The following is a 13,412-nucleotide window of genomic DNA, read 5'->3' on the forward strand; positions in this document are numbered from 1 at the left end:
TCATGGTCCACCGCTGTTAGAACTTCTGTCGATTACCTTCAATTCAATCTCGTTTTCCGTTTAACGTAACACTACATACGCAAACTTTCCAGGTAAATATCATCGATGCATGCTTCGCGACGTCAGAGACTCAAACAAGTATTTTGCTATCGGAAAATCTACCAATTGAGATGTATCGTCAAGCTTACGAGAGCTTCAAATACAGCGTCTTTACTGTAGGAAGGAAAGACCGCGGCTTTGTTCGACTCGAATCGCTGGCGGAAATTATACTCAAACACTACGATCATTATCTAAAAACACAAGGAAAGCCGAACGCAGTTGTGATGTACGTAGAGCGGATGGATGATCTCGAATCAATATTGAATAACATGAAGTTCTCCGCGTGGAGAACTTGGAAGAACAGGATACGTTACCTCATCATTGTGCCAAGTATTTGAAATATGCGTTTATGTAATTACTATTTTGTGGTTTTCATGCTTCATTAATTATTATTGAATCAGCCGATTCTAATCGTTATAATCCATGGATGTGTGCTTCTCTTCTGAAACAAATGATTTTGTAACGGGTCATTCACAGGGACCTTGTGCAACGCGGAAAACGCTGATCAAATGTTCAGAGTTATTTGGAGCTACTGGATCCTTAACGCGATAATACTTTGCTCCTCCGATCATACTAAAGATTTGACCAAAAACGAATTGTACACTTACAATCCGTACTCATCGGATCACTCGCAACTGTGGAAAACGGTTATTCAAGAAACTGTCCAAGTTTTTACAAAGCCAAAAAATTTCAGTCACTCCTGGTACGTCTTCAGGGAAGACTTAATCGACATCAAGTCTCCGAAAGACTGCGATAGCTTGTTTTTCGACAAAACTCTGAACCTCGACAATTACCTTTTACCAATAAACATGTTCGTGATTCGTCCTGACCTATACGTCGATCAGAAGAAATCTGGCGTAGGGAAATATACGGGGCTGCATGGTTTGACTCTTCAGACACTCGCGAAAAAGCTGAGATTTAACGTGGATGAGGTAATGTTTGGACTTGTAATTTCCCGAGCCAGCGCGATAGCAGTAAATTGAAATGGATGTTTGACATACTTTTGAAGCCTTGCAACGACGACATTGACAAGCACGGACAATTAATTCAAAACGGCTCGTACACTGGGGAATTGAAAAATGCGTTTTACGGACGGTCGAACATACTAACCGGCACCCATCTTATGGCGGATTTCCCTGGTCTGGAAGTGACCTATCCTTTCATAACGAGTGGAGCGTGTCTTGCAACTCGTTTGGGTGACCCATACCCCCTGTGGACAAATATTTTTGTCGCTAAAGAGATATGGATCGGACTTGGGCTCATCACGCTACTCGTGACCGTCGTTCTCTACCTGCGTAACAAATCGCTGGGAATGATAGCTGCGTTTCTGGACGCGGAGCGATTTATTGTTGGTAATTCAATAATCCGATTGCCAAAGTCTATCAAATACAGATTCGTTTTTGGATCGATATTTCTCGCCTTCATGGTTCTCGACGGAATCTTCAAGGGTAAATATCAGACTTTGCGAAGCTTCGTTAGAGTTGTATTTGGGAATAATCGACTGTTTGAAGCATCATGAGGATTTTATTTGTGAAAATTATAGGATTTATCATTTTGTGTTATAGGTCGTTTCGTATCAACTTTGGCAAGCGATCGCCGATATCCAACTCTAGATACTCTCGAGCAGGTCAAGGAGGAGGGGGTTCATCTCTACGGTTACGGGACTTTGATAAATTGGATCGACGATCCCGTTTTGAAAAGACGTTTCCACGGCATCGTTTCCGAAAAGTGTCTTGAAATGATAGCACTTGATGGTAAACAGCGAGCCTGTTTAGGTCATTGCTTGACATTACCATTAGTGATGCCTAACTCTTCGATGAAGATTCACACAGCTGTAATTCCGATCGTAGAAAATTACGCAGTGTAAGCATTCAATTTTGTTGCAGTTATAACTTGAACAGATATGGAAAAACTGCGGTATCAAAACGTATTAATCGCTAAATACCGCATTAATTTTGTTTCATACTGATTGAAGCTTCATCTCGACGCTAAATTGGCCCATGATGGACCGTTGGAACTTTGAAATTCAGAAACTGGCCGAGGCTGGTTTCATGAAGAAATGGCATTCAGACGTTTTATTGGAAATAGAAATAAAATCATGGAAAACGAAGAGGGCGGCTGATCAGCAGTACTCCAAAACAATCCAGTTTGACAGTTTGCTCTCAGCTTTCATAATATTACTTTTTGGTCTTGTGACTGCTCTCCTCACTTTCGTCTGGGAGATACGAGAACGAGGAAGATGAAGTGACCGGAGAGTTTCAGCAGCTAATATTATATAACAATAAATACTCGCGGGGAAGTTTAAAAATTTCTGACACACTCTAAAGTTTCATTTAGAATTGGGCTGTATAAATATAAATTTGTTTGGTGAATAATATTGTGTTTTGACCGTATGTTGTAGATTTTGTATCGGATGGCTTACTATAAGTCAAATTTTTCACAGTATCGGTGGCTCGATGCTTTATTTTTGCGGTAATGGAAAATGAATATTAGTACATAAACTTAGTTTTCTTAGATTCTTAGAGCTATCCCATCTTTCTCAATACTTCTTACAGGAAATTCATTCAGTAAATAGTTATTGTACATACATAACATCATATAATCTGATTTCAATAAAAAGATGTAGCGAGAAATCAACTTTTCTCCCGTATTTTCTTCGTATTCTCTGAGCTGTTGATTCTACGGCACTCTTAGAAGTCTGTTTTTGTCTCCTTAGGGTTCAATCAGTGTAATAAGATTTCTTCATACCGATTCTAATTGTGAGTAGAAAAATTCGTTACATTGCAATCGCAGAAAAAACGTGATGCGAACCCCTTCGAATTTTCCCAGTCACAATTTGGCTCATCTCGAATAATGCTAGAATCAATTGTTTGTCACCCCATATCGACGTTATTTCTCGAGAGAAAATATCAATCGGAGTATTAATTGGCTGCCAGTAGCGGACGAAGCGCTGCAGACGAGAAACGAAAATCTTCGTCGATCTTTCGTACTTCGAACATTTTCAACCACTCTCAAAAAATAAAAAATAATTCTAAAAACTTCCAATTTGTAGCATCGAGCATGGAGTCGTGGTTTTTTTCTCGTTTATTCAAGGTTAATAATACAATACACACTTCTAACCTATGTTTGAACGATCGTTTTTTTCAATTGAGTATTTACTCGTGATTACATGTCGTTTGTTTAAACGTTGAGTCCACGTTCGGCTAAATCTTACTTTTATTACGTCCTCGCGGTCAATTTCCTGGCTGATCCGTTACCTTGTTGGGTCGACATGCTAGTCACTTGAGTAATTATTGTATCTGGTGTTACAAACCTCGCCTGTCACATAGATTTATTCTTCTCTCATAAATTGGTTGCTTTCTTGCGGGCATGAAGTGATCGCTATTCCTGGAAGAATGCAAAATTCAACTTGTGGTTATTATACCAGCGATGTCGTAGAACAATCATCGCGTTATTCATTCTTACCCTCGTGAAATATCATAATTACGCTGTCAAACGGTGCTGTTGATACTCTCGAGTTTACGAAGTACACTTATATTACACAGGCCGATATACTTCTATCCCTTTATTATCAGTTTACTTTATACTTCATCGCTTACGAAACTCGGCTCGTGTTTCGTGTATGAATGTTTCATAATCTGCAAATATGCATGGCACGATTTCAGGAGTGTTTATTCGCGATCAACGTTTTTTGTACCTAAAAATGCCTCATTTAGGTTTATACCTGCAGATAAAATGCAGCTCGGTGCGATATTTCTACTGGCCGCATTACACGGGCTCTTGACAACAGCAAAGATTCTCTCACGAGACGAGGAAGCCGATTCATGGTCCACCGCTGTTAGAACTTCTGTCGACTATCTTCAATTCAATCTCGTTTTCCGTTTAACGTAACACTACATACGCAAACTTTCCAGGTAAATATCATCGATGCATGCTTCGCGACGTCAGAGACTCAAACAAGTATTTTGCTATCGGAAAATCTACCAATTGAGATATATCGTCAAGCTTACGAGAGCTTCAAATACAGCGTCTTTACTGTAAGAAGGAAAGACCGCGGCTTTGTTCGACTCGAATCGCTGGCGGAAATTATACTCAAACACTACGATCATTATCTAAAAACACAAGGAAAGCCGAACGCAGTTGTGATGTACGTAGAGCGGATGGATGATCTCGAATCAATATTGAATAACATGAAGTTCTCCGCGTGGAGAACTTGGAAGAACAGGATACGTTACCTCATCATTGTGCCAAGTATTTGAAATATGCGTTTATGTAATTACTATTTTGTGGTTTTCATGCTTCATTAATTATTATTGAATCAGCCGATTCTAATCGTTATAATCCATGGATGTGTGCTTCTTTTCTGAAACAAATGATTTTGTAACGCGTCATTCACAGGGACCTTGTGCAACGCGGAAAACGCTGATCAAATGTTCAGAGTTATTTGGAGCTACTGGATCCTTAACGCGATAATACTTTGCTCCTCCGATCATACTAAAGATTTGACCAAAAACGAATTGTACACTTACAATCCGTACTCATCGGATCACTCGCAACTGTGGAAAACGGTTATTCAAGAAACTGTCCAAGTTTTTACACAGCCAAAAAATTTCAGTCACTCCTGGTACGTCTTCAGGGAAGACTTAATCGACATCAAGTCTCCGAAAGACTGCGATAGCTTGTTTTTCGACAAAACTCTGAACCTCGACAATTACCTTTTACCAATAAACATGTTCGTGATTCGTCCTGACCTATACGTCGATCAGAAGAAATCTGGCATAGGGAAATATACGGGGCTGCATGGTTTGACTCTTCAGACACTCGCGAAAAAGTTGAGATTCAACGTGGATGAGGTAACTTTTGGACTTGAAATTTCCCGAGCCAGCACGATAGCAGTAGATTGAAATGGATGTTTGATTTACCTTTCAAGACTTGCAACGACGACACTGACAAGCTCGGACAATTAATTCAAAACGGCTCGTACACCGGGGAATTGAAAAATGCGTTTTACGGCCTATCAAATATACTAACCGGCAGTCATCTTATGGCGGATTTCCCCGGTCTGGAAATGACCTATCCTTACATATCGAGTCAAGCATGTTTTGCATCTCGTTATGCTGACCTGTACCCTTCGTGGACAAACATTTTTGTCGCTAAAGTGATATGGATCGGACTTGGGCTCATCACGCTACTCGTGACCGTCGTTCTGTACCTGCATAACAAGTCGCTGGGAATGATGGCTGCGTTTTTGGATGCGGAGCGATTTGTTGTTGGTAATTCAATAATTCGATTACCTGAGACCATCAAATACAGATTCACCTTTGGATCAATTTTTCTCGCCTTCCTGGTTCTCGACGGAGTATTCAGAGGTAAATATTACATTTTATCAAGCTCGTTCACAGTGATTTTTTGAGACAATGAACTGCTTAAAGGGCTTCTAAACAACATGGGATTCATCGATCATGTTGCGTTCTAGGTCGTTTCGTATCAACTTTGGCAAGCGATCGCCGATATCCAAATCTACACACGCTTGAGCAGGTCAAAGCGGAAGGCGTTCATCTCTACGGTTACGAGTTTTTTATGAATTGGATCGACGATCCCGTTTTGAAAAAACGTTTCCACGGCATCGTTCTTGAAAAGTGTCTTGAAATGATAGCACGTGATGGTAAGCAGCGAGCCTGCTTAGCTCATTGCTCAACGTTACCATCAGTGTTTCCGAATTCCTCGATGCTGGTTCACAAAGCTTTAATTCCAGTCATCGACAATTACGCAGTGTAAGCATCTAATTTTGTTGTAATTCTCAACTGAGCAGATACGGAAAAACTACGTTATCAAAACGTATTAATCGCTAAATACCGCATTACTTTTGTTTCATACTGATTGAAGCTTCATCTCGACGCTAAATTGGCCCATGATGGACCGTTGGAACTTTGACATTCAAAAACTGCTCGAGGCTGGTATCATAAATAAATGGCATTCAGACGTTTTATTGGAAATAGAAATGAAATCATGGAAAACGAAGAGGGCGGCTGTTCAGCCGTACTCCAAAAAAATCCAGCTTAACAGTTTGCTCTCAGCTTTCATAATATTACTTTTTGGCCTTGTGACTGCTCTCCTCACTCTCGTCTGGGAGATACGTGAACGACGAAGATGAAGTGACCGGAGAGTTTCAGCAGCTGATATTATATAACAATAAGTACTCGCAGGGATGTTCAAAAATTTCTGACACATTCTAAAGTTTCATTTGGAATTGGTTTGTACACATATAAATTTTCTTGGTGCATAAGAATAAGAATGATATTGTACTTTAACCGTAAGTTGTAGATTTTCTATCGGTTGATCCGCAGTAGGTCAAACTTTTCACGGTATCGGTGGCTTGTGTCTCTGCTTACATGCGAAACGGATACCAACAATAATTGCTTGAAACATTGTATAATTCGATGATTTTTACGGTAATAACAAATAGATATCAACTCACGAATTTAGTATGTTGCACACTGCAGAAATGAATAAAGAGCGAGTGAATGAAGATTTTTTAAATTATCCTTTTTTTCCTGATACTTTTTACAGGAAATTCATTTAACATACAGACGACAAACGAAAATCTTCGGTGACCTTCAGTACTTTTAACATTTTCAATCTCTGTCATTGAAAAAATCTTTAGTGAGTGATTTACCTAATCTTCTCTACACTAAATTCCTGCGGCAATCGAACACGGTTAGGGCTAATACACCAGATAACATAGGAAGTATAATTCATCGAAGTTATGCTATGTAGACACAATTCTAAAACGATCATATTTTTCAATTGAGTATTTGCTTGTGACTATATATCGTTTAATTAAACGTCGAATCTATGTTCGGCTGAATGTTAGTTTTATTACGTCCTCGCATTCAATTTCCTGGCTGATCGATTACCTTGTTTCGTCAACACGCTAAAATTACTCGGGTAATCATTGTATCTAGTGTCCCAAACGTCGCCTGTCACAAAGATTTACTCTTATTTCATAAATTGGTTGCTTTCTTGCAGGCACCGGCAACGAAGTGATCACTATTCCTGGAATAATGCAAAATTCAACCTGTGGTTATTATTCCATCGATACCGTAGAATAATCATATCGTTATTTATTTTTACCTTCGTGAAATATCATAAGCACGCTGTCAAACAGCGTTGTTGATACTCTCGAGTTTCCGATGTACAATTATCTTACACAGGCTGATATATTTAATTCACTTTATTGTTAGTTTACCCTATAATTTATCGCTTACGAAACTCGGCGCGTGTTTCATGTATGAATGTTTGATAATCTGCAAATGTTCACAGCACGATTTGTCGAGCGTTTATTCGCGAACACCGTTTTTTGTATCGAAACATGTTACACTTTGTTTCATACTTGCAAACAAAATGCAGCTCGATGCGATATTTCTTCTCGCCGCATTACCCGGGCTCTTGACGACAGCAAAGATTCTCTCACGAGACGAGGAAGTCGATTCATGGTCCACCGCTGTTAGAACTTCTATCGATTACCTTCAATTCAATCTCGTTTTCCGTTTAACGTAACACTACATACGCAAACGTTCCAGGTCAATATCATCGATGTATGCTTCGCGACGTCAAAGACTCAAACAAGTATTTTGCTATCGGAAAATCTACCAATTGAGATATATCGTCAAGTTTGCGAGAGCTTCAAATACAGCGTTTTTACTGTAAGAAGGAAAGACCGCGGCTTTGTTCGACTCGAATCGCTGGCGGAAATTATACTCAAACACTACGATCATTATCTAAAAACACAAGGAAAGCCGAACGCAGTTGTGATGTACGTAGAGCGGATGGATGATCTCGAATCAATATTGAATAACATGAAGTTCTCCGCGTGGAGAACTTGGAAGAACAGGATACGTTACCTCATCATTGTGCCAAGTATTTGAAATATGCGTTTATGTAATTACTATTTTGTGGTTTTCATGCTTCATTAATTATTATTGAATCAGCCGATTCTAATCGTTATAATCCATGGATGTGTGCTTCTTTTCTGAAACAAATGATTTTGTAACGCGTCATTCACAGGGACCTTGTGCAACGCGGAAAACGCTGATCAAATGTTCAGAGTTATTTGGAGCTACTGGATCCTTAACGCGATAATACTTTGCTCCTCCGATCATACTAAAGATTTGACCAAAAACGAATTGTACACTTACAATCCGTACTCATCGGATCACTCGCAACTGTGGAAAACGGTTATTCAAGAAACTGTCCAAGTTTTTACACAGCCAAAAAATTTCAGTCACTCCTGGTACGTCTTCAGGGAAGACTTAATCGACATCAAGTCTCCGAAAGACTGCGATAGCTTGTTTTTCGACAAAACTCTGAACCTCGACAATTACCTTTTCCCAATAAACATGTTCGTGATTCGTCCTGACCTATACGTCGATCAGAAGAAATCTGGGGTAGAGAAATATACGGGGCTGCAAGGTTTGCCTCTTCAGACACTCGCGGAAAAGTTGAGATTTAACGTGGTTGAGGTAATTTTTGAACTTGAAATTCGTCAAGGCAGCACAATATATCACGATTTGAAATGAATATTGAATATATTTTTCAAGGTTTGCAACGACGACATTGACCCGTATGGGCAATTACTTGAAAATGGCTCGTACACCGGAGAATTGAAAAATGCGTTCCACGGACTGTCGAACGTACTAACCGGCGGTCATCTTATGGAGGAGTTTCCTGGCATGGAAATGGCCTATCCTCACGTAACGGATGCAACATGTTTTGCATCTCGTTTCGGTGACCCATACCCTCTGTGGACAAACATTTTTGTAGCCAAAGAGATCTGGATTGGACTTGGGCTCATCACGCTACTCGTGACCGTCGTTCTCTACCTGCATAACAAGTCACTGGGAATGATAGCTGCGTTTTTGGATGCGGAGCGATTTGTTGTTGGTAATTCAATAATTCGATTACCTGAGACCATCAAATACAGATTCACCTTTGGATCAATTTTTCTCGCCTTCCTGGTTCTCGACGGAGTATTCAGAGGTAAATATTACATTTTATCAAGCTCGTTCACAGTGATTTTTTGAGACAATGAACTGCTTAAAGGGCTTCTAAACAACATGGGATTCATCGATCATGTTGCGTTCTAGGTCGTTTCGTATCAACTTTAGCAAGTGGACACCGATATCCAAACCTGGATACGCTGGACCAAGTCAAGGAACAAGGGGTGGATATCTACGGCCACGGCTCTTTTCTAAATTGGTTCGACGATCCCGTTTTGAGGAAAGCATTCCATAGTGTCATCGCTGAAAAGTGTCTCGAAATGATAGCACTTGACGGCAAGCAGCGAGCCTGCTTAGCTCATTGCTTAACGTTACCATCCGTAATACCGAACTCCACCGTGACGATTCACAAAGCTGCAATTCCGGTCAAAGAAAATTACGCAGTGTAAGCTTGGAATTTTATTTCATTTATTATTTGAACGGATGTAAAAAAAATGCGTCATCAGATCTCAATAATCTCTAACCGTTGTATTATCTTTGTCTCATCCTAATTGAAGCTTTGTTTCAACGCTAAATTGGCCCCTGATAGACCGTTGGAACTTTGAGATGCAAAAACTGGTCGAGGCTGGTTTCATGAAGAAATGGCGCTCAGACGACAGGCTGGGTGTGGAAATGGAATCATGGAAAATCAAGAGAGCGGCTGATCAGCTGTACTTCAGACCAATCCAGCTGAACACTTTGCATTCAGCTTTCGTGATATTATTTTTCGGCCTTGTCACTGCTCTCTTCACTTTTCTCTGCGAGATGAAAGAACGACGGAGATGAAGTGGCTGGTAGATTACAGAAGGTGATAGGGAAGAAGAATAAATACTTGGAATAAAGCTGAAAAATTTCTGCTCCACGAAACGGGTGTAGCGAGAAATTAATTATTTTTTTATTATTTCCTTCTTATTTTCTCAGCTGTTGATTGTACGATGCCCGAGATATCTTTCTTAGCTTTCTCAGGGTCCAATTAGCCTACTAAACTGTATTTAATCGATTCGCAAAGCATGAAATTCTTGCTCTATAGATGAAGAAAAAAGTGAGCCTACGAATTAATTTGGATTTTTTCGGTTCGCATTTGGACATGTTCGTATAACACCAGAATTGAATCTTCGATGCTCTATATCGACGTAATCTAGCGGGATTATTCAATTGCGCGCAGTCTCGGGTCGTTGCAAACAACAACTCAAAACTTACGACCGGAATACACAAAATTTGCGTTAAATTTTTAGAAGGATATGAGAACAATCATAAGTTCATAGCTACAAAAGTTCAGTCTAAGTTCAGTACAGTATATTTCATTTATATTGATTCTGGTACGAGTCTTCGGGTGCCTGTGTGTAGTGATTACATGAGTTGACAAATAGAATTGCAGTGAAAAACAAAAAGAACTGCAAGAATATGTCAAAAGTAAAAACTAGATATCTGATAATTACATCAGAAAATAGGTCTGAAGTATGCATTGCCTCTAGCAAAATGTGAACAATATTATATCGGATAGTTATTATTGAAATTTTAAGTTATAGCTTATGTTTGAGACAACGTGCAAGTGGAACACACCTCTGCAGAAAACTGTGTGTTATTGTATTGTCACAATGTTATGTAACCTGACAGAAAATTTATGAAATAAACTATATTCTTCATATTTCCTTCGTATTTCCTCAGCTCTTGCTTCTTTGGTGTTCGATATATTTTCCCCGTTTTCTGGAGTCCACTCCGTTTGCGAAGAATCATGTGATTCAATTGTGAAACAAATGATTATTGGCCCGAAAGTAGAAGGCCGTTTAATACGTTTCGTGACTATTTCAAAGATTTTGGAAAGTACAAGATTAACTATATGATGCGGCTTGTCGACGTACATTTGCAAGAATATGAGATGAATTAAAATGAGTCATGAAAGGGTCATACAAATCAAATCTGAGACCAAAAATAATCGCCTCAAAAAATGAAGAGAAAGTAAGGCTAACCCCTTTGCATTTTTGGCGGAAGTTTTCGCAATTGTGAAAAGTGCTGGAATAAATTAGTTTGAGCACTATTCTGACGTAACTTTGCGAGAAAAATCGATTGGGCGCAGTCCCAATACGCTGCGATCAACTGATCAAAAGTTAGAGCCGAAAAACGAGAACCTGCGTTTTCGACATTTTTCAGCAGGTGCTTTTTCCTCCGTAACTTCTCTCCTGTTGATCCCACGCCCTTTTCGCTGCGTTTTCTGAGTTCCTGGGTGTCCAATTAGTCAGGAGAGGGTCATTCAAATCAAATCTGAGACCAAAAGTGTTTTGCCCAAAAAAAAAGTAAGGCTAACCTCTTTGCATTTTTGGCGAAAATTTTCGCGATTTTGAAAAGTGCTGGAATAAATTATTTCTGGCACTATTCCGACGTAATTTTGCGAGAGAAATCGATTGGGCGCAGTCCCAATACGCTGCGATCAACTGATCAAAAGTTAGAGCCGAAAAACGAGAACCTGCGTTTTCGACATTTTTCAGCGGGTCCTTTTTCCTTCGTAATTTCTCTCCTGTTGATCCCACGCCTTTTTCGCTGCGTTTTCTGAGTTCCTGGGGGTCCAATTAGTCAGGAGAGGGTCATTCAAATCGAATCTGAGACCAAAAGTTTTTTGCCCGCAAAAAAAGTAAGGCTAACCCCTTTGTATTTTTGGCGGAAATTTTCGCGATTCTGAAAAGTGCTGGAATAAATTCTTTCTGGCACTATTCCGACGTAATTTTGCGAGAAAAATCGATTAAGCGCAGTCCCAATACGCTGCGATCAACTGATCAAAAGTTAGAGCCGAAAAACGAGAACCTGCGTTTTCGACATTTTTCAGCAGGTCCTTTTTCCTTCGTAATTTCTCTCCTGTTGATCCCACGCCTTTTTCGCTGCGTTTTCTGAGTTCCTGGGGGTCCAATTAGTCAGGAGAGGGTCATTCAAATCGAATCTGAGACCAAAAGTTTTTTGCCCGCAAAAAAAGTAAGGCTAACCCCTTTGTATTTTTGGCGGAAATTTTCGCGATTCTGAAAAGTGCTGGAATAAATTCTTTCTGGCACTATTCCGACGTAATTTTGCGAGAAAAATCGATTAAGCGCAGTCCCAATACGCTGCGATCAACTGATCAAAAGTTAGAGCCGAAAAACGAGAACCTGCGTTTTCGACATTTTTCAGCAGGTCCTTTTTCCTTCGTAATTTCTCTCCTGTTGATCCCACGCCTTTTTCGCTGCGTTTTCTGAGTTCCTGGGGGTCCAATTAGTCAGGAGAGGGTCATTCAAATCGAATCTGAGACCAAAAGTTTTTTGCCCGAAAAAAAAGTAAGGCTAACCCCTTTGTATTTTTGGCGAAAATTTTCGAGATTCTGAAAAGTGCTGGAATAAATTCTTTCTGGCACTATTCCGACGTAATTTTGCGAGAGAAATCGATTGGGCGCAGTCCCAATACGCTGCGATCGACTGATCAAAAGTTAGAGCCGAAAAACGAGAACCTGCGTTTTCGACATTTTTCAGCAGGTCCTTTTTCCTCCGTAATTTCTCTCCTGTTGATCCCACGCCTTTTTCGCTGCGTTTTATGAGTTCCTGGGGGTCCAATTAGTCAGAAGAGGGTCATTCAAATCGAATCTGAGACCAAAAGTTTTTTGCCCGAGAAAAAAGTAAGGCTAACCCCTTTGTATTTTTGGCGAAAATTTTCGCGATTCTAAAAAGTGCTGGAATAAATTCTTTCTGGCACTATTCCGACGTAATTTTGCGAGAGAAATCGATTGGGCGCAGTCCCAATACGCTGTGATCAACTGATCAGAAGTTAGAGCCGAAAAACGAGAACCTGCGTTTTTGACATTTTTCAGCGGGTCCTTTTTCCTTCGTAATTTCTCTCCTGTTGATCCCACGCCTTTTTCGCTGCGTTTTCTGAGTTCCTGGGGGTCCAATTAGTCAGGAGAGGGTCATTCAAATCGAATCTGAGACCAAAAGTTTTTTGCCCGAAAAAAAAGTAAGGCTAACCCCTTTGTATTTTTGGCGAAAATTTTCGCGATTCTGAAAAAAGCTGGAATAAATTCTTTCTGGCACTATTCCGACGTAATTTTGCGAGAGAAATCGATTGGGCGCAGTCCCAATACGCTGCGATCAACTGATCAAAAGTTAGAGCCGAAAAACGAGAACCTGCGTTTTCGACATTTTTCAGCGGGTCCTTTTTCCTTCGTAATTTCTCTCCTGTTGATCCCACGCCTTTTTCGCTGCGTTTTCTGAGTTCCTGGGGGTCCAATTAGTCAGGAGAGGGTCATTCAAATCGAATCTG

General features: G+C 40.1%; 3 protein-coding genes across 3 annotated transcripts; all 3 read left to right on the top strand.

The window, feature by feature from the left end:
• The first annotated feature begins 146 nt into the window (after window positions 1-146).
• LOC124214863 (uncharacterized) lies at window positions 147-2,725 on the top strand. Its single transcript, XM_046617592.2, has 5 exons — window positions 147-429; window positions 577-1,031; window positions 1,109-1,547; window positions 1,665-1,962; window positions 2,075-2,725. The coding sequence occupies exons 1-5, from the start codon at window positions 171-173 to the stop codon at window positions 2,340-2,342; spliced, it is 1,719 nt and encodes a 572-aa protein (XP_046473548.2). The 5' UTR covers window positions 147-170; the 3' UTR covers window positions 2,343-2,725.
• A 1,392-nt stretch (window positions 2,726-4,117) lies between these two features.
• LOC124215590 (uncharacterized) lies at window positions 4,118-6,253 on the top strand. Its single transcript, XM_046619154.2, has 5 exons — window positions 4,118-4,350; window positions 4,498-4,952; window positions 5,030-5,468; window positions 5,576-5,873; window positions 5,986-6,253. Exons 1-5 carry the CDS (start codon window positions 4,245-4,247, stop codon window positions 6,251-6,253), a joined length of 1,566 nt encoding a protein of 521 aa, XP_046475110.2. The 5' UTR covers window positions 4,118-4,244.
• A 1,660-nt stretch (window positions 6,254-7,913) lies between these two features.
• LOC124214864 (uncharacterized) lies at window positions 7,914-10,785 on the top strand. The gene is made up of 5 exons (XM_046617593.2): window positions 7,914-8,019; window positions 8,167-8,621; window positions 8,700-9,138; window positions 9,246-9,543; window positions 9,656-10,785. Exons 1-5 carry the CDS (start codon window positions 7,914-7,916, stop codon window positions 9,921-9,923), a joined length of 1,566 nt encoding a protein of 521 aa, XP_046473549.1. The 3' UTR covers window positions 9,924-10,785.
• The last annotated feature ends 2,627 nt before the right edge of the window (window positions 10,786-13,412 follow it).

This window comes from Neodiprion pinetum, chromosome 3 (assembly GCF_021155775.2).
Source record: "Neodiprion pinetum isolate iyNeoPine1 chromosome 3, iyNeoPine1.2, whole genome shotgun sequence".
In the NCBI taxonomy this organism is placed as follows: Eukaryota; Metazoa; Arthropoda; class Insecta; order Hymenoptera; family Diprionidae; genus Neodiprion; species Neodiprion pinetum.